General features: G+C 42.9%; 2 protein-coding genes across 4 annotated transcripts in view; both read right to left on the bottom strand.

Moving 5' to 3' along the window:
* Window positions 1–106: 106 nt before the first annotated feature.
* Window positions 107–13,868, bottom strand: USP14 (ubiquitin specific peptidase 14). 2 transcript variants are annotated; one of them, XM_065752248.1, is made up of 16 exons: window positions 13,712–13,868; window positions 12,650–12,795; window positions 12,027–12,059; window positions 10,475–10,579; window positions 9,674–9,777; window positions 7,771–7,829; window positions 5,774–5,904; window positions 5,401–5,481; window positions 4,591–4,670; window positions 3,536–3,650; window positions 2,795–2,860; window positions 2,369–2,461; window positions 1,483–1,611; window positions 870–930; window positions 391–498; window positions 107–312 (listed from the first exon to the last, which is right to left on the bottom strand). In XM_065752248.1, the coding sequence occupies exons 1-16, from the start codon at window positions 13,725–13,727 to the stop codon at window positions 161–163; spliced, it is 1,479 nt and encodes a 492-aa protein (XP_065608320.1). In that variant the 5' UTR covers window positions 13,728–13,868; the 3' UTR covers window positions 107–160. The 2 variants fall into 2 exon arrangements, with proteins under 2 accessions (XP_065608320.1, XP_065608319.1); XM_065752247.1 differs by lacking the exon at window positions 13,712–13,868 and having other exon boundaries at window positions 12,650–12,811.
* A 2,649-nt stretch (window positions 13,869–16,517) lies between these two features.
* Window positions 16,518–22,844, bottom strand: part of ROCK1 (Rho associated coiled-coil containing protein kinase 1) — an 89,901-nt gene continuing 83,574 nt past the window's right edge. The window contains exons 30-34 of one of the 2 annotated variants that reach the window (XM_065752242.1): window positions 21,785–21,863; window positions 21,405–21,666; window positions 20,988–21,195; window positions 19,137–19,214; window positions 16,518–17,656 (exon numbers count right to left, since the gene is read on the bottom strand). In XM_065752242.1, coding sequence (XP_065608314.1) covers window positions 17,653–17,656; window positions 19,137–19,214; window positions 20,988–21,195; window positions 21,405–21,666; window positions 21,785–21,863 — 631 coding nt within the window. In that variant the 3' untranslated portion in view covers window positions 16,518–17,652. The remainder of the gene's footprint in view (window positions 17,657–19,136; window positions 19,215–20,987; window positions 21,196–21,404; window positions 21,667–21,784; window positions 21,864–22,844) is intronic. The other variant, XM_065752243.1, reaches the window with a different exon arrangement.

The following is a 22,844-nucleotide window of genomic DNA, read 5'->3' as shown; positions in this document are numbered from 1 at the left end:
AGTGACTAATTGGTACACGGACCAGTTTTTAAACGGCGTCCCTTCTCATATGAAAAGGTCTGAATGTATTATGTATCCACCTGCTAAAGCTCTGGGGTTAAAGAAGTGATCAGTAATCAACATTTATTTCACACCTAGGCAGAATGATGAGAACCGAAGGCTACTGCTCAGCTTCATCTTCAATTACTTCAATTCTGCGTGGGCCGTACAGTAGAACGTAGGCTATATGCCAGTCTCCTCCCCCAGATAACCTCAGAATGTCTTCAGGTGTGACGATGCTGACTTTGTCATCATCAAACTTAATCCACTCATCTGTAAGAAAAACACAGGGAGTGCTTGTAACAGAGCCCCTTCCAGGCTCCCTCCTTTCCCAGCACCATTTCTTTTCACCTTGTTTCCTTTTAACCCAAGACACGTAGTGCCCAGAGGAACTCGATCTGCCCTGATGCGTTAGCACTGCCTGCAGGTCGTAATAGCCACAGTTATTGGAACCGATATCTGAAGGGAAGAAAGAAAAACAAATTAAAAAGAATTGCTTAAGCTCTTCTTTAAGGGCCAACCTTCAGATTTTGAACAGCAAAGACAAGTTCACCCTCTTTGTGGTTTTGCTTCAGTTTCAGCTTTCCCCCACCCGCTGGTATGGGGACTTAACTGATGCAGATATCTGTCAGACACGTGACAGTTCTGTTGACTGCTTGACCAGCACGTCAACTTACCCAAGCTCTCCCTCCCTTCTACTTCCATCACTTTCTGAAGGTTAATACCCAAATGCCCTGAAAGGAGGGTTCTCCAGTATTCCTTCTATCCGATCCACTTAAGCACGAGTAAACAGAAGACTGCTTAAACCCCATACATTTCCCCATGCTCACCGTCAGGAAAAGAGAAGGGCTCATATTTAACTTCTTTCTGCGCACCATCGCTTTTGCTCAACTGGAAAACACAACGAGCTGAGTGAACACAGACACGTTCTGAAAAAGCTTGGGCTCAGTCTCACAGATACCAACTGCGCATTTGATTCAGTGTCTTTCTACAACCAAACTTTCACTATTCCAACTTGGAACACATTCTACTGCAGTTTACTTTGAGCTGGACCTCTGAAAAGCTCACATAGATAGCACCACCTTCCAAAGGCAGCCTGCTGCAAGGAACTGCTTTAGACCCCCAGAGGTCCCTTCCAAGCTCTACGATTGCATGCAGCCGCTGCAGCACTCACTGCATGCACACCAAAGCCACTCTGTTACTGCAAGTTTCATTCCCTGCCAAGGGTTTGCTGGCAGAAGAAGTGGCAATGAGAAAATTGTGGGCAGACCCCAACTTGCTTTAGTATAGCTCTTTTTTTTGGTCCTGACTGTGTAAAGAAGGGTGCAAGCCTTATTCACATATCTACACAGAATTGCCCAAAATTACAATGGGAAAAAGATGAGCATTTTGGGTGCACGCTGCATTTAATCAAACTGTCCATGGAACTGCCACAGGACTCACATTCTTTGGCTGTTGATTTACTTTTTTGTCTTCAAGATCTTTGAATTTCGATCGGTAGGAAACCATTTTTTCCTGAAGATCTGGCGTACACAGCTCGTACACATCCAGCATGAGAGGAAATTTCACATCCTACGAAGTGAACAGACAGAAAATCTGCAGTTTGGTACTCTATGTGGAAGTGTTCTCCCTAAGTCACCACATCCAACTAAATGAGACTCAGTGTATTTATGACAACTTCATCTGTTAAGTATGTACAGCAGCATATATTACTGTTCCTTACTTCCTCACTACAGGAAAGACACTGAGGGCTAGAGAAGGGCAACAAAGCTGTGAGGGTTTGGAACACGTGTGATGGGAACTGGAAGAGTTCAGTCTGAAGGAGAGAAGGTTCAGGGGAGACCTTATTGCTCTCTACAACTGCTTGAAAGGAGGTTGTGGTGAGGTGGGCGTAGGTCTCTTCTCCCAGACAGCAGCGACAGGATGAGAGGGAGTGACCTCAGGTTGTGTCAAAGGAGGTTCAGGTTGGACATGAGGAGAAATTTCTCCTCAGAAATAGCAGTGGCACAGGCTGCCCAGGGAGGTGGTGCAGTCACCATCCCTGGAGGTGTTCAAGAACTGTGTGGATGTGGCACTGAGGGCCATGGTCAGTGGGCACATTGGGGATGGGCTGATGTGGTTTTAGAGGATTTTTCAACCTTAATGTATCTGTGTTTCTGTGGTAACAGGGAACAAAGCTGCTTCGCACTCAAGCAATGAAGTTATACTCTTAATATTTTTTAAATTACTCTTAAAGAAAACTATTCAGTAAACGACCTGCAAGGTTTAGTCGCCTTCCCATGATGACAAGCATTAGAAATAGGTAAGCGTTAATATGGAGGAAACTTACCTTAAGGACTTTGGCATTCACAGACTCTTTCTCTTTGTAAAAAAATCTAACCATCTGAATGGTCAGGTACGCTGGCAAGCGACTAATTTTAGACTGAAAAAAAGAAAGTGCACAAAATGCCATTACTTCAGATATATTCACAGATCATTTATCCCTTAAGCACTGTTCATCCTAAATTACAGAGTATTGCAGCAGGAACATTTCTGTACATAAACACAGAGGAATAAAGGTCAGCCCCCCCCCCCCTCCTGCAGTACTGCTGTACTCAAAGAAATCATTTACAACTGAACTTAAATTTCTTGGTAGTGGGTACTCAGGTGCTTTATAAACATAAATTGCATGCAGCATTAAGTTTGGGATTTAGGACAGAAAATGGGCAGTAGTTAAAAAATAAATAAGAATGAGAACAACGAAAGTAGCACTCACAGATTTGATGTAGAGTGCATTTCTCTGCAAAGTCGGAGAGAGTTTGGTGATTTCCTCTTGAAGACGCTGTTCAAAAAAGCACAACAGACACATCCATCATAAAGCACTGAGCTTCAGGCACAGCACGGATAAACAAACTGCATGTTGTTCTGCTGATCCATCCCGCTGCTGTCAGCCACTGTGCCATAAGGCATTTTGAGACCATGAGACCCCACAAGACTGTTTCTCTGTGTGGAAAAGATTACTCTACAAGAAAACCACAGTTTAGAACTGAAGAATCCAGATTTGGTGATGGATGTGTTGTGCTGTGTCATGCTTGTAACACAACTAATATTTCAGGCTCCTTGCAGCATGAATATTTGCACATATCTCAGCTGCTGTTCTGAAGAGGCCACCTGCCTCCTTACACAGCTCCACTTCTGGGGACCTTCCCAAATTCAGGGCAGGAGCAATGTGCTCGTTAGCACTGTGACTCTCTGTCACTACAGGCAGTCCAGCACCAGAATTCTAGACCTCTTTTGGCCTCAAAGTGAGGTTTCTTTTTTCAGCTCTGCTGAAGCCTGCATTATATTAACACATAATTCATTCCCGCTTCCATCTATGACACCCCAAAAATCTTTGAACTTTGGACAGCAGATGTGAATTCTGAGTCGGGGTAAATTAAAACCAAACAAAAAAGCAGAGTAAAGCCAGCACCACAAAACCCAGATCGTTTGGAATTTCAATTAAATTAAGACTTACCAGTTTTAGTCCTGTAAACAGATACTTCACTTCCTGATTGATAAAGCAGCTGAGCTGAAGCTGATTCTCCTTTCCTTTAGTTACTTCTTCTTCTTCAGCTTCTGTACATTTCATGCTTCACAATGTTAAGGAAAACCACTGTGCACCACACAGCTGAGCTAGTGCTCTCAGGAAAACAGCATGCTGAATGGCATGCTCATTGAAGTTCTGCACACGCTGCCACAGTAACATAACGCTCAGGAGGCTTGACACCCAACTTTCCTACCAGGTCTCCTCCTCCTGTCATTGGCCCATCCACCTGAACTACTCATTCTGCTCCTCCCAAATACTTGAGCAATAAAAGACATCACAGCGCAAGGAGAAAGATGGATGACTCAAAATATGAGGCCTTCACTCTTCATTAGTACCAAGCTATGAGGACAGTCCCCCATCTTAAGGGATGCTTCCTTATTTCAGAAGAGCAAAGCACACAGTACAACTTTTTCAGGAAAACAGTGGTCAGTTTAATGATTTTGTGATAGAAAAAAGGGAAGAGTAATCATTTGGCAGGACACACATGCCCCACGTGCTCATCTGTTTTTGTTTTCACTGTAAAAAAGCCACTAGAAAGTTGGGAGCTGAATACGTTTCTTACGTATTGTTTGCTAAGTATCTAATTTATTTCTTGAGAAGTCGATCTCACCTCAAGCTGTCCACATTTAGTACACCAAGATTACCAGAAAAAAAAAAAAAGGCTATTTAGGAAGCTAGTTATTTTACGTGGATAAAACATCTTGGAATTCCCACATCAGATAACTGGAAGACTTTCCTGGAAGGAAATTTAAATTCAGTGTTGTTTTTTTTCCTGTAAATTTCCATTATTTGCATATACTGTGAGAAGGAGAGGAAGGAAAACAACTTTAATTGCTGTGCGCCCCTGAAATACATCATTCCCTTTATTCCCCGGCAAGTCTCTATTTTCCACGCTACTCTCAACTCTTCACCATCCCTGCACTCAAGTAAAGAAACAGAAACTCATTAACACCCTGCATGCCTTGCCTTAGTCCTCAGGATACGCAGTTTCAAATTCAATGCTGAAGAACTGATCGATTAAACTCTTCTTTTTAGAGGCTGTTGCTGAAGCTCCAGAGTCTGTCTGTAAAACAAATCCTCTCATGAAGTAACTTCAAATAGCATGTAAAGAGTCTCTGTAGACCAAACAACCCCATTTATTTAAATCCCTTGAAGCCCGTTCCTTCACCTGTGTTCAGGTGCATTTTCTCAAGTCCATCCCCCTGCACAGTGTAAAACTTTTAAAAAGAAATGCATTTGTAGCCCCTCTGTTAAGGCACAGCAGTAAGCAAGATTTTCAGTCAGAATGTGCCACATGACAAGTTGAATCCGCCTTTAAATATTGCGGTAGTCTGTCACATTTTTTCTGCTGCCAAGGTTCTTCAGAACGGTTTACAGAGTTGGATTTTCCCCAAGATTTTACCATACAAGCTTATTTCATATCAGGTTATTAGTTCTCTGCTTAGAACAGCAGTTGTATAGCTAAGAATGCTTTTATCAGACACAAAGACGTTCTTTCATCTACTTTCAGTTCTTAGATTTGCAGGCTACCCTGGGCAGCTGCCACATTCTCACACCCACCTCCACCCTGGTCCAAAACACTCCCTAAAAGATCCAAATGAAAAGTACTCCAAAAAATACACTGTAGCACAGCTCACAAAACAGTCAGCGCTACCCTGATCGGTCATCAGAAAGCAGTTTCACTTCCTGGACCACAGACACCTGTTAAAGAACTCAGTGAGCAAATTAATTAAAAGAATTACGTGAGCTGTAAGTAGACATTCTAACTCCAGTTAGAGTGAGTCCATGATTACCTCCATCACTGTATCACCTTCTATGCCCTCCAGTTTCTGCTGTAGTACCCTCATCATCTGCACCCAGCACTCATTGGCATCCTAGGACAGGAACAGAACAATGAACAGGCTAACAGCAGAACGATTTCAACAACAGCATTACTGTCTTCCCTCCTCACACTGTAAACCAAATGGAACATCCCCAGCTAATAATTTACCTCCGTATCCTTTCAGAAATAGAGCCTGAAATTACAAGTGCCTTTTCTACGTAATACAAAAGCCAACACTTACCAGGTTACATCATTTTCACAGAAGGAAAACATACACATATATACATTAAGACTTCCCAGATAATACAGAACTTTCAGGCAGTGAATTAATAATGACTCTTTACCTGTTGGAGGTATTGTCCTTGATCACCTTTCTCTGCAAACTGTGGGAAGGCCATGTGTAAAAACTGCAGGAGAATGATAGGTGGGATACTGGAGGAAGTTTTATCCATGGAATCAAACAAGTCTCTAAGAGCTTGAAAAAAAAGTGAATGCTTTGAGAAGTGGAAAACATTTACAACACATCACGAGGTTTAGAAATAGTAAAACAACAGCAATATTTAAAGGTGGATCCTCTAACAGTGCCCAACATGATCTTTCCCAAACAGGGTCAAGTTCTCCAGGTGGCATAACACGAGCACCTAAAATCTCCCTTGTCAACGTGACCTCCCAAAGGTAAAGATGACAGTTCTGAGAGCTGGATGCTCTGGTGCTTTGACTTTCCTGGTGCTAACAGAAGAACATTTCTGAGTAAATCAGATGTCATTCAAAACACATCTGAGGAACGTTTTCACAGTAAGACAACACCTAGAGAGACCAGAAGGCATTCACAATCTGTACTCTAGAGCAGCTCAAGTGTCACCAACTACTTGAAAAGAAAAAAATAAATCACTTTTTCCAAGTAAGATATCTAGAAAACGCTCACGCTTGATTTAATACCCAGGAAAAGAAGTATGTGGATACACATATGCAGACAGGTGTGACTGTGTGCAACTCAGTGACACGACTGCGTGACAATACGTGTGGCTTCCTTTTTGGTTCTGGACACACTATCACGTACACCTTAACTAACCATGTTATAGCATTTCACGTCAACAAATGACTTCAGGGCCATCTGTTAACCCTCAAGGGTCAACAACAACCCTGCGAGGCAGGCAGTGGTCACACGGTCACCAACTCACAAGTGGAGAGACTGCTGAATGCAACTCCTGAGCCAGTGAACATAGGCCGGATTACATGGAACCAAGGTCAATTTCTCCCCCTCTTTAAAGAATATGTTCACTGATCTTGGACAAAGGATCAACAGATATGACACAGCAATTAAAGAAGAAAATGCCCTGCATGTTACACAGGAGTTCTTGTTTGGCTCAGCACCAGACAGTTAACTAAGAATTACTCAGATCTTTAACCATTACAACTCCTAAAAGGCAGAGCTGCCACCTTTAAAAGAAAATAAGGGACACAAAGTAAAGGCAGTGGAAGGGGGAGGGGCAGGCATGGTTGTACAGAGTAACCATTGAACTTACCACCCCAAAATTGGATCAGCAGGCATACCCACACACTTGACCTTTCCTTCCTTATACTCTTTTGTTTTTCCTTAAATGGACTGGTAGAAATCCCAGTGTCCTGGCCCAGCATCATAGTGGGGCAATGAAATAGAGTAAAAAAAAAAAAAAAGAAAGAGTGGACAAGTAGTACCCTTGTTCAAGTCTAAGGGGTCTAACTAGAATTCTAGTTAGAACTTGGAGATAAGAGCCATCGTGAGCTCCCACACTGTGAGCACCCAGACCTCCACAATAAGGATAACCTTCCTTTTGAAGACATTGCTTTGTATCAGTAGGGTTCTTCAGGGTAAAGGCTGATAAAGCATCAGCTACCACCCAACAATAAAGCTCAGACAATAAGGCTTTTAAAAATAACAAAATACATATGCTGTGGGCGTGGCATTAGACAACCATTAAGAGAATTAAAGAACTGCTCTTGACATTATTTCAATGCAAAATGATCCAGTCAGCAGATGGATGGAGTCTGCCTTGGAGAGTTCCTGTTACCTTATGCCTGCATGCAACACAAACACTTTACAAGTAAGCCTAGCTAACACTGGATATACTTCTCCTAGCGTGCAGCTATGTAACATGCACTGATGTATGCTTTGCAGCCATGGTCAGTTTAACCTTTAAAGATGTTAACCAAGCAAAACGAGTTCTCCAGTGCGAGCAGACCTGATATTCCCAAGGTGTACACATTGAAGAAACACACTGAGCTCTAACTGCAAAGACTGCCTCCATTTAACAGGGAATCACACACTTGCCTAAAAGGCTGTGTTTCTCTACACACCAACCTGCAGTAATGTACTGAGCAGAAGCCATTTCTCCTGAAGCTCTTAAGGCACCACCATACCTAAAAGAGAAGAACAATTTCTCTGATTTACACTCAAATCATGAAGAGCAGTCAAGCTGGCAACCAAATTTAAACAAACCTATCCAAAAAAGTCCATCATTAAAACTGAAGTAAGTGAAGAAAAGACTGATATGAGTCCTGGCTATTCTGCAAGCACATGGAAGCACAGGAAAACTGGCAACCTTGAAAATAGACAAATGCTGCCTCTCTAACCTGTTTTATGCAAAGATACAATCTTTTCCTAAAGAAACTAAGAAAACATTTGAGTAGAAGCTACCATATTTCTGAAACGTACACTATAGCTGCTTTGGATGCATGGAAAGAACACATTCACAGACAGACTGGAGATATGATGCACAGAGCTGGAGGACAGCCTTCCTACCTTCACAGAAGATGAAAAAACTGAGAGGTGATGCATTTTGGAGCAGCTGGAAGCACTTCCAACACTGGGAATGCGGGGGAACCCACCCACATTATGAGAGCTTAGCAATCCCCTTTGGATGGTTTCTTAATTTACCACTCGCATGGGGAACACATGGCTTCCTCAAAGGACATAAGCCTTCAAGTCAAACAAAGGCCACAAGCATTCTTGTGCAACCTTAGACAGGACTTTGAGTTCTGTCCCTTGTCAGGTGACAGACAGGGCACTTTCTTCCTGTCACATCTCAAAGATAGGAATACTCTTGCAGAGATCAACTGAACAGCTGAAACAAAGCTTTACAGTAAGTTTCCCATTCAAGACCATTCACCTCTCTCCCACTGCCAACATACCCTTCCATGTCATCATCAAGCAGAGGAGGCCCAACAGAGGCTGGCTCCCCAGTAAAAAGCTCCATGCTGATGGTTCTTTTGTTATAATGCATCTGGAGGACACATTCAGGCTCATGTTGCCACACACTCTTTTATTCCTCTGATCTTTATGACATTCTAGAAGTTTCTACCAGATTCCTCACAGAAAGAAGCTTGGTCTTTTTGATACTTTAGTCCAGAATCGTACATATTCTACAATCAGAACTAATGAAGCAGATTTGGATGGACATGGCTTCCACTTCCCACACAATCACAGAACTGTAGGGGTTGGAAGGGCTCTCTAGAGATCACGGAGTCCAACCCCCTGCCAAAGCAGCTCCCTAGCCCAGGTTGCACAGGTAGGCGTCCAGGCGGGTCTGGAACGTCTCCAGAGAAGGAGACTCCACCACCTCTCTGTGCAGCTGTGCCACTGCTCCGTCACTGCACTGGGAAGAAGTTCCCATGCACATTTGTGCAGAACTTCCTATGCTTCAGTTTGTTTGCATTTCCTCTCATCCCAGTACCAGAACTACCCATCACTGAAACTCCAGTTTCTTCCTGTTATATCCACAGCCTTCCCAGGAATACCTTGTTGTTTTATCTCCACGTACCAAAAGGTTAATAATAATTTCACAACTGAAACATATCACGGTACAAAGTCATCAAAAACAAAAAGGAGACATTCTTCAGAGGAAGAAGTCACGTACAATTCTTTTACGCAGTGCAAGAACATACAAATAACACAAACAAGAGTATTCAGAGTTAAGAATGCTTCAGCAGGCCCGCTGAAGCATTCTTAAGTTCCTTTTAGTTAAGCAAAACTCATTCTCTCCATCAAAAGCTAATTCCAAGAAACACTTGGTTTAAATCTTCTTTAAGAAGTTTAGACTAGCAAAGCCATAGTGCAGGTTTTAATTAATTGTGATATTAATCCTTAACAGGTTTAAAAAACGTTGTGGTAATCCATAGCATTAAAAGGCTGTTGCACAAAACGCATGCTATGTCATAAGCTGAAGCAAACATTCTAGTCATGGTATTTTTACATAGAGCCCTACCTTTTAAGGGCCTCTTTCACTTCTGGCACTGAACGGATACACTGAACCGTAGCATTCATGTAGCAAGTGTTGCCAAGGTTTGTCAATCCACATGGTAACTCCATCTACCAAAAAATTAACAAGGGTGCTTGAATAGAGACACGGGGAAACTTTTTTTTTCCCTACAAAAGCTATAACTGGACACAAACTTGCAAGAAAAGGAACCATCAGAGAGAAACCAGGAAAACCTAGAAGGTTGCATCAAACTGTTCTGCTGAGTTTTCCAGAGCCATTTTCTGACCATGCTGATCTATTTCACAATTCACTGCTTTCAGGGGACATCCAAGAACACTTTGTGGCTCTTTTGCTCTGTATGTTTAACTTAAGGAGCATATTCTTCAAGCAAGCAGTCAGTTAGAAAGTATAATTATGATTCAAGTTTTGCTTTTAACGAGAACGTGAACCACCTCTGCTTTCCCTTCAGAAACATGAAGAAGGCAGGAAACAATTTCATGCATCTCATATTCAGGTGCAGCCCAGGATAGCAGCGTAAGGGTAGCACAAATCAGTTCTAAAGCCATCAGTAATGCTCTTTCCAGAACATTACTCAACTGTCTTCTTACAGCCAGCCTTAGTAATGTGACTTTTCAAGCACATCCCATACTTTAACCGAGTTATCGATATAGACTTGGTGTTTAAGAAGACACAAACGCTAAACAAAAGAACTACAGATTCAAAATACACTTTCAAGCAACTGCAAGTACTTCAAAGCTTGCCACTATTTACAAGTTCACAAGGAACTGAAGCCTGGGATGTGCTTACAGCAGAAGCCAGCTGCTCCTCTGTCATGTCTTCCACAAAGACGGGCCGAGCAATGGGCTCTTCTGGGAGCGCATCTGCAGAACCCATCATTAATAAGGTCATCCCCTTGGAACACAATAAAAACAGCAATAAATATTTAAGCTCAGTTATTTCCTTAAAAACAACAGCACAACATAAAGCCCTTAACACACTTCAGGTATTTCCCCAGAGATAAGCCACATCTCTCTCTTAGATTACACAACTCCTTCCAGTAGCTGACAACGTGAGATCCCAATCAGGACTAAATGTAACAACCACAGAGCAAACCAAACATGAAGTGTTCAAAAATGTTCCCTTCCTGACTGAGGATTATGCATCTTGAAGACTCAAGTCTTCATTCTTCTTTCCCTTAACTTTCAGACAGAACCCTGGGACCAAGGATAACCGTGCAGCAGACTTCCCATTGGAAAGCAGCTGCAACACTTGAGATTCTCAATCAAAAAAAAGTCCACGAGACCTCACATGCAGAATTCTCACAACAAAAAAAGATCCTCAGTTTTAGCCAAGAGTCTGGGGAAATGCGTCAGACGGACGTCGGCCAAAATTGGGACAGCAGCTCTGAGTACAGAAATCTTTTTCCACCTGAAAAGCATGCAGGACAGGAAGTAACACCCTTTGGCCTGGCACGTTCCAGGGATGTTAAACTCATCAAAAAAGTCAGTGGAGAAATTCGGGGAAAAAAAAGAAAAGAAATTGTGTTACCGCACCTCCAGGACTGTTAGAAAGAAAAGGAGTTTGCTGGCATTCAGCAGGAAAACATCTATACAGAGTAAGGTCCATCAAAGGGGAAAAAATGGCCATCTGAAGGAAAAGGATGGGCTGAAGAGGAAGAAACTGATTTGATAGCGTAAATAAATCCCTACGAGTTGTACAGATTGTTACTAAAATGTATAAAGGCAGCTGTAAGCCTAAGAGTATTCAGAAAAGGATGAGACTGTGATATATTGGAGTTTCTGCTGAGCAACTTTGCTACAATAGCTGCAAGTTATCACTGTGGGCTGCTAACAGATGCTCAGGAACTAATGACAAGGGTAAGAATCGCCCTAACTTACTCGATCTGTTCAATAAACAGATGTTACAAGATACCTACACAAATGAAAGTGGTTGAAAACGTACAAAATCTCAGTGGTTGCCTGTTTCAGCATTACACAGGTAAAAAGTGAGCACATTTGTACTTATTTCCTCACTGATCATATTCAAAGGTGTGACTAAAGCACAACCCATGGCTTTGCTTTTAACAGCCAACCGGTACAGGAGAACAAATCTCAGAAGGCTGATGAAAAACAGCAGGCAGAGGCAGCTTCAGCATCCCCAGTGCAAGGACCAGCAGTGAGGAGCCAGTAAGGACTCTCAGGTGCAACAACTCTGCAAATACTTTCCATCAAGGCCCAACTTTTAAAAAAGGAATAACCCACTCCAATAGAACTCACACAGAAACAAAAGCTTTAAGATCTTCCTCACAGGCCAAAATAAAACTGAAGGCAGTAAAATGCAGCGACTGCTTAGAACTTACATTTTTTATTTTTATGTTCCCCCAGTCATCATCCTGCATTTGAAGTGAAATAAAAGAGAGGTTATTTACTTTCCACCAAAAGACAAGCGAGCACTTTCATTAATATTAATCACATATTTCTAAATATACGACCATGTTTCATCTAGAAATCCCAGTTACGATGGATTTACACACCATTAGCCTCATCTAAGGAAAATAAAAAGCAACTAAGCCAGCTTTTCGATAGGGGGTTCAGACATGAACCAACTGCTAGGAAGGCTGCCACATTGCACAACACTTGATGTAAGCCTCCAGCAAAGCACCAGGCAAACTTTTCTTCAGCTAAAAAGCACAAAGTTCCACCCAGATTCTGAACGGTGCAAAGGAACAGCAAAAACAACTAAACAAACACAGCAGAGTTTGGTGCTAAACGGTGAGAAAGCAGTTTAAAACTGCAGTACACCTCCTGGGCATTCAGCAACAAACTTTCAGCAGTAATTTCCAGCAGTAGGCAATGAATCACACAGGTGATTTCTGAGAAGTACAGGCAGTTTAATTCTAGAGAAGCACTCAAATATGGCCATTGTTCATTATGTCGCAGCGTAATTAAAGCAGAAATAATGCAGAAAAAAATGTATTTGTACCTTCAGGGTTCCTCCTTTAAGCATGACCTTCTGTCGAGACGGCTGCACTCCGGTCAGGGCGAACAGCTGGGCCTTGAAGACCATTGGAGGCTCATCCGTGTTGAGCTCCACGCCATCAAATTTCTCTTTTCCCCATTTCACATTAACTGCAAACAGAAGCATTTTGAAACAAGATTATTTCCTAAAATGAAAGAAAGCAGTTACGAAGATGGAGCCAACATTTCAAGTTCTGGACTTCGTGCCATGGCAAAGCATTAGTTCAACACTCTTGACATTAGGGGACAACCTCACAAAGCCTAAAGGAGATCCTACTGTAGGCAACATGTGCACTGAGAACTTCCACACAGAGTAAGTGCACAGGAGAGAATCGGAAATCCCTTTGGCAAGTCTTCATCAAAGCAGAGATAAAGCGAACTCTTCCAACCTCGTGGTGCTACCCACTGCAAACAAATTTCTGCAGGAAGGTGAGATGCGCATTCAGGAAAGCTTCCCATCCTCTCTCAGTGGCAAACCAGTTTTAAAAGCCACGGTTCTGGCCCCAAACGTTACCAATCACACTGACACAAGGTGCTAAGCACGTACTGACACAAGCCCCACAGAACAGCACACCTTCCTTTATTGCAACACCAACCTGACAGCGCTGCGATAGCAGGGGATTTGGACCTGATGATCCCCAAAGTCTTCTCCAACACAACAACTCTGTGATTTGGTGATTTGAAAACTACGCTGCCACCCTCCTTAGTTTCAGCAGCACTCAGCATACCTGAGCGCACGTACAGCCCCAGGAGCCCTACCCCCAGTACAGCTGACAAGGAGTCGCGCGCACGCACACACACACACACACACACACACGCGAGCGCGCGCGCACAGTATTTGGTCGTGCAAGTGGGAGCAGCATCACAGAATCACATGTGAACGACCCCAGGACCGCCGCCCACCGCTGCCATCAGCCGGGCGGGCACCGCTCGGTCAGGGGGCCCTCAGGCAGCTCGGGGCGAGGCGCGGAACCCGCCCGCGGCTCCCAGCCCCCCTCGGCGGGCACGGCCCGGGCCGCCGCCTCACCTGAGAAGAGCGGCATGGCGGAGGGCCGGAGGCGGGAGCGGCGTCACCAGAGGGGAGCGGCGGGCGGCGGCGGCAGCGGAGGCGGCTCGGGCGCGGCCCCCTCCCTCGGGCTCTCATTCAAACCGGCCCCTCACGATGACGCTGCAACGCGGCCACTGCCGGAAGCGGGGCGGAGTGCGCGCGCAGCGCCGGAAGAGCGGGAGAGGGCGGGAAGGAGATGAGGTAGGGTGTGTGCATGGAGGCGGGGCTCCAGGGTAAGGGATTAGCGTGGCTGGGACCTTATTGCCTTAACCCTTGCCATCCTGTGTTTCTGTCACCTCCTGTTTCCAGCCAGACCGCAGCTGCCTGCTCATAGTATAACCACGGCAAATTTCCAATCCAGTCATTTGTTCTTAACACTAACAGAGGCCTGTGTATAAACCGTTTTTTCGTGGCTTCTAAACAAACGTGGGATGGTCTACAGTCAAGCTGAATTGAGGGCGTCCTTCCCTGTAGTATAACCTCTGGAGGATACAGACTCATCCCAAGGAAGTGCAAGTCGTTTACAGAGTTTGAGAAAGGCACTAGAGGGTGCTGTGCTGGAAGAGAAGTGAGGTTTGTAGCTGCTGGATGCCACGATGGACAACCGCTGCCTTTTCTTTCCTCCACTGTGTGTTAGGCTTCCCATGACAACTTTGTGCTTTCCTTAAGGTGAGGATCAGCAAACAGATGCTGCTTTGAATCTTACACGAACTGGCGTAGGGAGTACAGCAGTAGAGTGCAGTGTGGTGTTTAAATAGGAGTGGAAGTACAGATTACCTGGACTGCTTTACAGCACTCCGCTTTCCTGCACCTCAAAACCCTGTCTGTCTCCAGGTGAGCACACAGGAAACAAAGAACAAATCCCTGAAATACACCTCCAGCATGTGGTATGTTTCCAGCACAGGGCTGAGCAAAGCCCAGAGGGGATTGCTGTGACCAGCAGCATCTCCTGGGGCTGCCGGGGCCCTGGGGCATGGCACTCCCATCTAGAAATCCACTATTCCACTTGCTCCCGTGTCACAGCAACACCAAGCTGAAAAACGCTCAGATAAAATGGTGTGACTTCTGGCAGCACGAGACAGAAAGCACGAAGGCAGGCTGAAGAAAAAACGTAGCCATCTGGGAGGTGCTTAAAAGTTGTGTATCTCCCATTTCAGTGTCATTCCTTGCCTTAAAGCGGTTCACACTTTTCACACGGTGTATCTCTAGGAGTGTGTGTCTCGGGGGTGGAAAAAGAGAACAGAATTGTTTCATGAGCATAGTAGAACCATTCCTATGTGCATTCTACATAGATGTTGATACTCTTCTCCCTATATTTATTTATTTATTTATTTTTTGCCAAGCTAACTCCTTTATTTTTCTTGTTTCTTCAGCAGGAAAAAGGAGGCTTGAACAGGAAATGAATAAAAGAGTACATTCTGGCTTCGCATCAGCATTAATGAGCTTTCAAGGTAATACAGTAATGGAAAATAAAATAAAACAAAGTGAGAATGAATTTAAAAAATAATCAGAATAATGTGGACATCTCATTTTCTCACAGTGTGTGAACCTCCACACCTTTTCCTGCATGAACAGAGCTGCCCTGATTTATGCCAGCTCTTCTAAGCTTACACATTTCTCTTGCCAACTGTGGCACTGAATTCAATGAGGGCAGGCAAAGCACTTCTGTGGGAGAGGAATCTGAGATGACAGGCGCTGCTTTTCCTACATCTAGAAGCCTGTGGTGGCATTCGTTATGCAAAATGTTCCTGCAGATAGGCACCCTGCTTAGAGTAAGCAAGTGCTAACGTCAGTGTAGCAGAGCACACGAGCTGCGATTTGCATGTCTAGACTCTCTTATTACAGCATTTTAGTGGCAACCTACCCGAGACAAACAAGTCATCTTCATTTTACACTTCTGCTGCTTCTTTCCCAAGCAAGATCAGCATTTAGAAAGGACTGTGGAATTCAACACTGGCTCGTACTGTCACTTTCATAGCTTTTTAGCAACCTGCAGAGTAAACCCATTTTTTCTACAGCCCATTCTTCTAGTCATGGTCTTTTCATTGCATGGTTTTACGCAATTCTTTTCACATTCATGAAACATGGAATTACAAGATATGACTCCTTTTAGGTAAGGTTCAGGAAGAGGTACAGAGTGTGAAAAAGCAATACAAAAACTAACCTAGCCTGGTGAATGACCTGGCTACAGGCCTTCTCTATTGCTCTAGGTATTGCTCTATACTAGTAGAGTATGTTAGATAATACAGAAAGGTGTTCATATTTCCCCTCTAGGTACACAGTAGGAGTTTAAAGCAGGTCACTGTGGCCCCCTCGTATTGCTTTGCAGTCCAACAATGCTTCAGACGGTGTCTGAGTGCTCAGTGGGATGTACAAGCTGCAGTCAGGAGAAAACACCATGCCAGTCATTTTCAGAAGGGTCCTTCCATAAATTACTTTATTTCTCATTAAATGAGCACAGAGTCATTACCATATTAATAACAGATATGTTTATTATTACATATCCATCAGTGCGGCTTTCAATACCACTTGAAACATGCAAATCGTCCTAAGGACGAATCAGTTTTCCAGTGCTTCTTATTTAATACACAACTGCAAAGCCATTATAAATTACTGAGGAGGTATTCGGTTAAGAAATAATATAAAATAAAACCATACTGCCCATATAACCATGAATGCATTCCTGCTACAAAGCAAGAGTCTGACAGCATTTCCTGACATTTCTGAATTACCTGAAGCTTTTATGTTACATGCTTTATTTTTTCCCACTGCCTGCACGTCCTGCCTTATAAACCACAACCAGTCTTTCTTTGTAAGAGGAATTCTCATTCAAAGATTGTACTTAAATTTAGCAAATGCATCTAGCATCTACAATACTTCAACCAATCAGAGTTCAGTAAAAACAACTGATATGCAATAGGTTTTTTTTTTAGAGGTTTCCTTAGTTTTTATATTTCTACATTTATTGACATGGCGATCATACAATTAACTCAAATTAAGGCACTAAAATGACAACGTAAAACCCAGTAAAAGTGTTCTAAGAATAATTTACATTTCAAACAGTGCATACATGTTTGTTAACTTAATGTATGTTATCTCTTAAAATTGTAAAGCAACACATTATTCAGTTATAGTAATGATGTACCCCAAAATACGCCTCCAAACTTGGTTCTTACTGTTAGTTTCTAATGCCTCTAATAGTAAAATAATTCAGTATGGCTTGGCAAAAATGCATAGATTAAAGGCAATTACTTGTTTCCCCCCTTTACAAACCTGCCGGATCAGTATTTTGAGAAGCATGACGTGAGACATTTAACACTTTGATCCATTCCATAGTGGGTGATCGAGCATTAAGGCTGTTAAGAACTCTGCAGTGAAGGCACTGAAGTTCAAGTGATAAGGCTTCATTTGTGAGCTCGTTCTGCAGTCTTCAAGAGCACAACCACTGAGTCTTGAAAGCAATGGCAGTCCTTCTCACTGAGGAACCTTCCTCCTCTACTCAGTTTCATGCGCTCATCTTGACATAAATATCCCCTTCCGAGGGTAAACAGTCCTTTTCTTTCACTGATACGAAGAAAGTTGGCTGCATTTCATTGTGATTTACAGGCTTTTTTTCTTTTTAAATACAAAAAAGGCAGCACCTTTTTTTTTTTTTATACACTAGCTAAGCTTTATTTGCTTTAACTTGCATTACATAGTAATAATTAATCTAATCTACCTTTAGGCAAACCCGCAATTAAACACCCTCAGTGTGCTTTTGTGCCAAAGCAAGGAGGAGACAGTAATAGCAATCTTAACCCTGAAGCCTGTGATAGTTACGTTGAAAGGAACAGCAGCACGTCTGCACTGCTCGGTGTGGTTACAAAGCCCAGTTCTTCAGACCGCATCCCAGGAGGTTCCATTAAGCGCTGTACATGTGGTTAGCTGCAACAAAGAAAAAAACACCAGACAATTAATAGCAAATATTAAAGCATTTGCTTTGTCACATTTCGGCATGCTTGTTAAGGACTTCGTTTGCGAAGTTCCGAATGAAACTTGTTCGTTTTCCTCCACTGACACATATGGTAATAAAAACGTACCTACATCATCTTCCCAGCTGCGCTTCATTTCAGACAACATGAGATGAACACAAATCAGACAGATGATTACGTTACTGCAGCTTTACCAGTAAGCCACTGAGAGCAGACAAGCACGAGTACATCTGTGGCAAATACAAGGTGACCTTCTTCCACTTATGAGACTAGGAAAGGCTTCTGTAGGGCTAAGAGCATGCTCGTGCCGTTGCCAAAGCTCATGTGATGCATGGAAGTTCCATTTGAAACATGCATTAACTTGATCGGGCGCTCAAGTCCAAGGACATTAAAATATAACACCTCAACTGTGCTGATAATGCGTATAAATTGGCGTGCTGCAAACTGGAAGCGTAGTTTCAGATCTCAAAGCAGTACTGCAATTGCTGGCAAGTTCATTGTGAAGTTACAATCCGTGTTTCTTAAGTTACTAGGATAAAGAATCAGACTAAAAATTAACTTCTTTTTGAAGTTCCTTTTAAAGGGTCTGATGCGACTCTCCACCATATCACTGCCTATCAACTGCAAGGAAAGCCAGATCAGACCTAAATGAAATATACTAAAATGTTTTAAAGGATGTATTGAAGTCTGCATCCATCAGTGAGATCAGACTGTGCTACACCATCTGCCAATGCAACCATTTCCACATATTCAGTACAAGCCAAGATGCACTGTATCCCATAGAGATCCCCATTGCTTCTCTTGTCCCTTCCTCTTACACTCTAAGAGCACAGGGTAAGAACTGCAGGGCACAGTGTCTTGATTTCAGGGAAGCTGATCTAAATCCCTGCTTTCATCCTTCATCTTTCTGACTCCAGAGGAGCACCCTACCCTCATACCCATCCTCCCTCAGCTGAGGTGGCCACGGCCTTTCCCAGGGGCTGATCTCACTCACCAGCTCCAAGAACTAGGTCTGTGGGATTTCTGACAGTCAGGACACTGAACTGTGAACCTTTGTGAAAAGGACTGTTTCAAGCACCTTCCCAGACGGTATGATAGAGGAATGGAGAAGGAAGACCGAAAAAGGAAAATGCTCATCTTACAGCAGAAACGGGCTGTTGGATTAGCTCCATCTCTCGAGTTCTCATCTCACCTCTTCCTAATACTTGTGCGCTAGGTACCTTTTCAGCATGTGCTCACACTGCCTGCAAGTGCCACGCAAGCCTCATTTTGCTGCAGCTAACCAGGTGTCAGCCGCCTCCCCGCTGCGCTGGGGAAGGAGCGTGCTGCAAAGCCACCAAGCAGCACCTCAAGCACCAGTGAGCTGTGTGGGCCCCCACTGCCTCCTGCATACATCTCACACACAGCACAGCAGGCCGGCAGCACACACGTACCTAGCACTCTTGCTGGCCAACAGTTGTGCCTCTCTAAATTGCTTATGCTCAATATTCCTCTTCCTCCATACTTGGCGCCTACGATATGCAGCAGTAAAACAGAGCTTGCTGAAAGTTCATTACGTGTTCTAAGAAACTATTTCAGTGTTAAACATAAGAAAGAAAGAGAATTTCTAAGGTCAAATATCAATGACATCAACGAGTTCGCTGAGGGACTCAGGCCAAACTCTACAAGAGTCACACAGCTGTTAACTGTTTGATTCACATCGCATCCTGTGCTCCAAGAAGTTGAAAAGATGCAAGATACCATGTGAGTATTTATTTCTGAATTGCCAGAATGTCAAATAAAGTGAACTTGACATGGGCAAGGTTTGGCTGGACAGGGGAAGAACAAGTATGCTCAAATAATAGAGAATGACTTCTAAAAGGCACCATCAGGATCGTTTAAGTGCTGTTTTGAATGATCCCAGTTAATAGAGCTTAAAGATACATATAAATAGCATATTAAAATAATTCTTTCCAATCCCATTTCAGCCTTTAAAGAGAAACCTATTATACCTTCCAGGAAGATGGTAAAAATGCATTTTTCTTTTACTGTCATCGTTCTCTGCAATAATGGCTGAGAAACATCCCTTATAGATGGAAACGAAGCATAACCAGCAAGCAGGTATTTCAAACATTTTATCCTGAACATTTCACATCAGCTGATCATGTAAGAGCCCCCCTGCAGGAAGTCTCTCATGGCAATCGCAGGGGTGGGTGGCAGCAGAAGGAGCACCTGAAGTTCTGCTCCAGAGCACCTGCTGATCCCAGAACATACAGGGAGACAGGACAGGAATAGGGCAGCAACACACATTTCAGAAAAGAAAAACACAAACAACTATTAAACAAAAACGTCTTCATAGCTTTTCTCCAGTTTTCTGACTTGAACTAAAGGAATATCCCTGGATAATGTAGGGACAAGAAAATAGCACTCTTTCTACCTTTCCTTTTTTACTACTCGCCTTTGGAGGTGGATGTTCCATAATGTACTCAATGCCTCCTTGTGCACAGAAGTTTGCATTTAGCACACTTCACACAAGGAGCGTTTGGCAGTGCTTCCAAATCAATGTCTTGCAATCCAGAATATGACTCTTTCCTTAGTTTCCACTTCAAACTGTCCACCTACTCACTTATTCTTGGAGAAAGGAACATGCATACTGTGGGAGGACACAGCTTAAAAATAAGTTTACCATGCCCTAGCGTTGAAAAAAAAAAAAGGTATTTTAAATCTGGCTCTGGTTAACACATAGTGCCACAAACAGAGTTTCCTAACAACTCACAGGACAGAACACAGAAAATGAGAGAGCAAGGAGAAACGATGAAATCACTAGTTAAGCTGTGTGACACTAATAAACAGTACAGCAGGCAGATGTTCCATGGTGGCACAAATCCACAAATCAGAGACAGGAAAGCTTCTCACATCCCCATTTGCAGAAGACAGGGTCAATGAATGCAGGTTGGCATCCTTGTATTTAAATACTCCTGCTGATATATTATTTTTTATTTTTATTAGCCTTACTTTTAAAACAGGGAAAAAATGCAGAAGTGCAACCAGCTCCCTCACACATACTGGCAGGCCAGGCTGCCATTGCTATTGCACTTCAAATCTGACCAACTAGCAAATGTGACCAAAGCAGCAAGAGAATTCTGTCTATTCCTGCTTTCAGGATTCGAGCACACATTTAGATCACCTACTCATCAGTCTTCACTAAGGAATTATTTCACAATTTTCTCTCAAATAAGATTTTACAAACAGATATATGTATACATTTTTTAATTAAAAGATCCACAGCCTTTGTAGTTTTTCACCTCGTTTTCCCAGAAGTATTTTTAACAACTTTTCGGAATGACTGGTTCGCTGAGGATCTTGTAGACATAGTTCTAGGAGAAGCACGGACAAAAGCAGACGGTGGGTTCTTAGGGATCTTCTTTACTAAATGAGTCACCCACTTCTTCTGTTCGTCTTGACAGGATGCCAGTAACAACATATCTCTTGCTGAAGTTACATCGTAACTCACTGGAAGTAAAAGACAGAAGATAACGGTTATCAGTGACCTACCAAACGTTCCACTAGAAACAGCAACAGCACAGTCCTGCACTGTCCCCAAATAGTGAAGCAGTACCTGGGCAAAAACCCTTGTGCTCCCACAGCTGAGCCACGAGTTACATCAAAGGCCTCCCTGCAGAGGCTTCTCAAAGCTGCCTGTTCATAAGCAGCACTAATACCTTTGCACGGTGCAATTAACTCCTCCTTTTTATCCAAGTGGTCTCTATGGCACTTCACGTGGCATCTTCGACATTCCAGGGCAGCAGGGGGTTTAAAGACATGCCAAAGAGGTTTGGCACAGGCCTCACAGTTGGCTGGAAAGTGGTATATTGTTGGAATAAATTCATGGCCTTTATGATTTAGGAAGTTTGTCTTCTCTGCAGGCTGTACTGGTTCTACCTCCACATCCTTCCTGCATTCCCCCTCATTAGCATACAGAATCTGAAAAAGGAATACTGCATGTTACAGTTGAAACACTAAATATTTCTGTACCATTTCTAAAATCACCAAATGTTTTGAAAAGGATTGGAAAAGGAATGACAATTCACTTCCTTTTTACCTGGAATATTTTAGGAATTTCTTCAGTTTCTGCTCTATATACATCTCCTTGAGTTACAGGTCGGACATGGAACAGCTTACTAGATTTAAAGAAAGACAAATCAGAAAATGTGACTAATCAAATTGCTTTCAAGTTCTTAAAGATTATGTTCATGGAAGCAAAATTACACACTTCAAGGCTGTAATACCATTTCAGGAATTCACTAACACCTTACAGATCTTATCTAGCAGATCTCACCCAAGTGAAACCAAAACATTCCAGAGCATGGAAAGAGGAGGATGTTACAAGAGACTGAAGATCCACCACGGCAAACTTAACTGTGAAAAAGGCTTTCAAATTCCCTTAGAGCACTGGGAACTCTATACTACTACTAAAAAAGCATATTTGTAACCCTGGGTGGAAGTACCCATATGAAGTACACTAACTGCAACTTCTTTTCTTCCTAAATCATATTATCGACTGAGCAGCAATCAATGCCAGAAGATGATAGAGGGCAACCTGGGGCACAAAGTGATGAAAATGCTGTCAAAATTGAAACAGACATCATCCCACAATGCATGTGGATCTAAAGCCTATCCAGCCCAACACTCTCTTGTCAACAGCAGCCATACCAGATGTTTATGAAAAGAGAATGAGAAACAGCTCAAAGAGAAAATAACGCTTTTCCTGTTTACAAGCAAACAGCAGCTTAAGTGCTTCCTGATTTTGTGATTCCTTCCAGACCCCAATATTTTTTAGTTGCTGGTAGACTGCTTCATGCATTTGGAACCCTTTTTTCAATTACTACTCTATGAGGTCCCAAAACAGTCAGCTGTTCAAACATCACATCCAATCATGTAACAGCAAAAGCTTTCAGAGATATCTGAAACATTTTTCCTTATGTATAACCAACATACAGGGGACACTAATTTTTTTTTTCTCTAATAAAAATTGTCCAGAAAATTTAGAAATGCTCTGGGCTTTGTCAACACCAATCCCTTCTCAGACTGCAAGAGAACGTTATGAGAAAAGGGGATGAAATTTAAAACCAGAGAGCTTGTACCTTACTTTTGTGTGCCCC

This window comes from Cyrtonyx montezumae, unplaced genomic scaffold (genome assembly GCF_038088225.1).
Source record: "Cyrtonyx montezumae isolate F1298 unplaced genomic scaffold, pur_monq_1.0 scaffold_8, whole genome shotgun sequence".
NCBI classification, from domain to species: domain Eukaryota; kingdom Metazoa; phylum Chordata; class Aves; order Galliformes; family Odontophoridae; genus Cyrtonyx; species Cyrtonyx montezumae.
The sequence above is the reverse complement of the archived record's forward strand: the minus strand, read 5'-3'. Positions and strand labels throughout refer to the sequence as shown.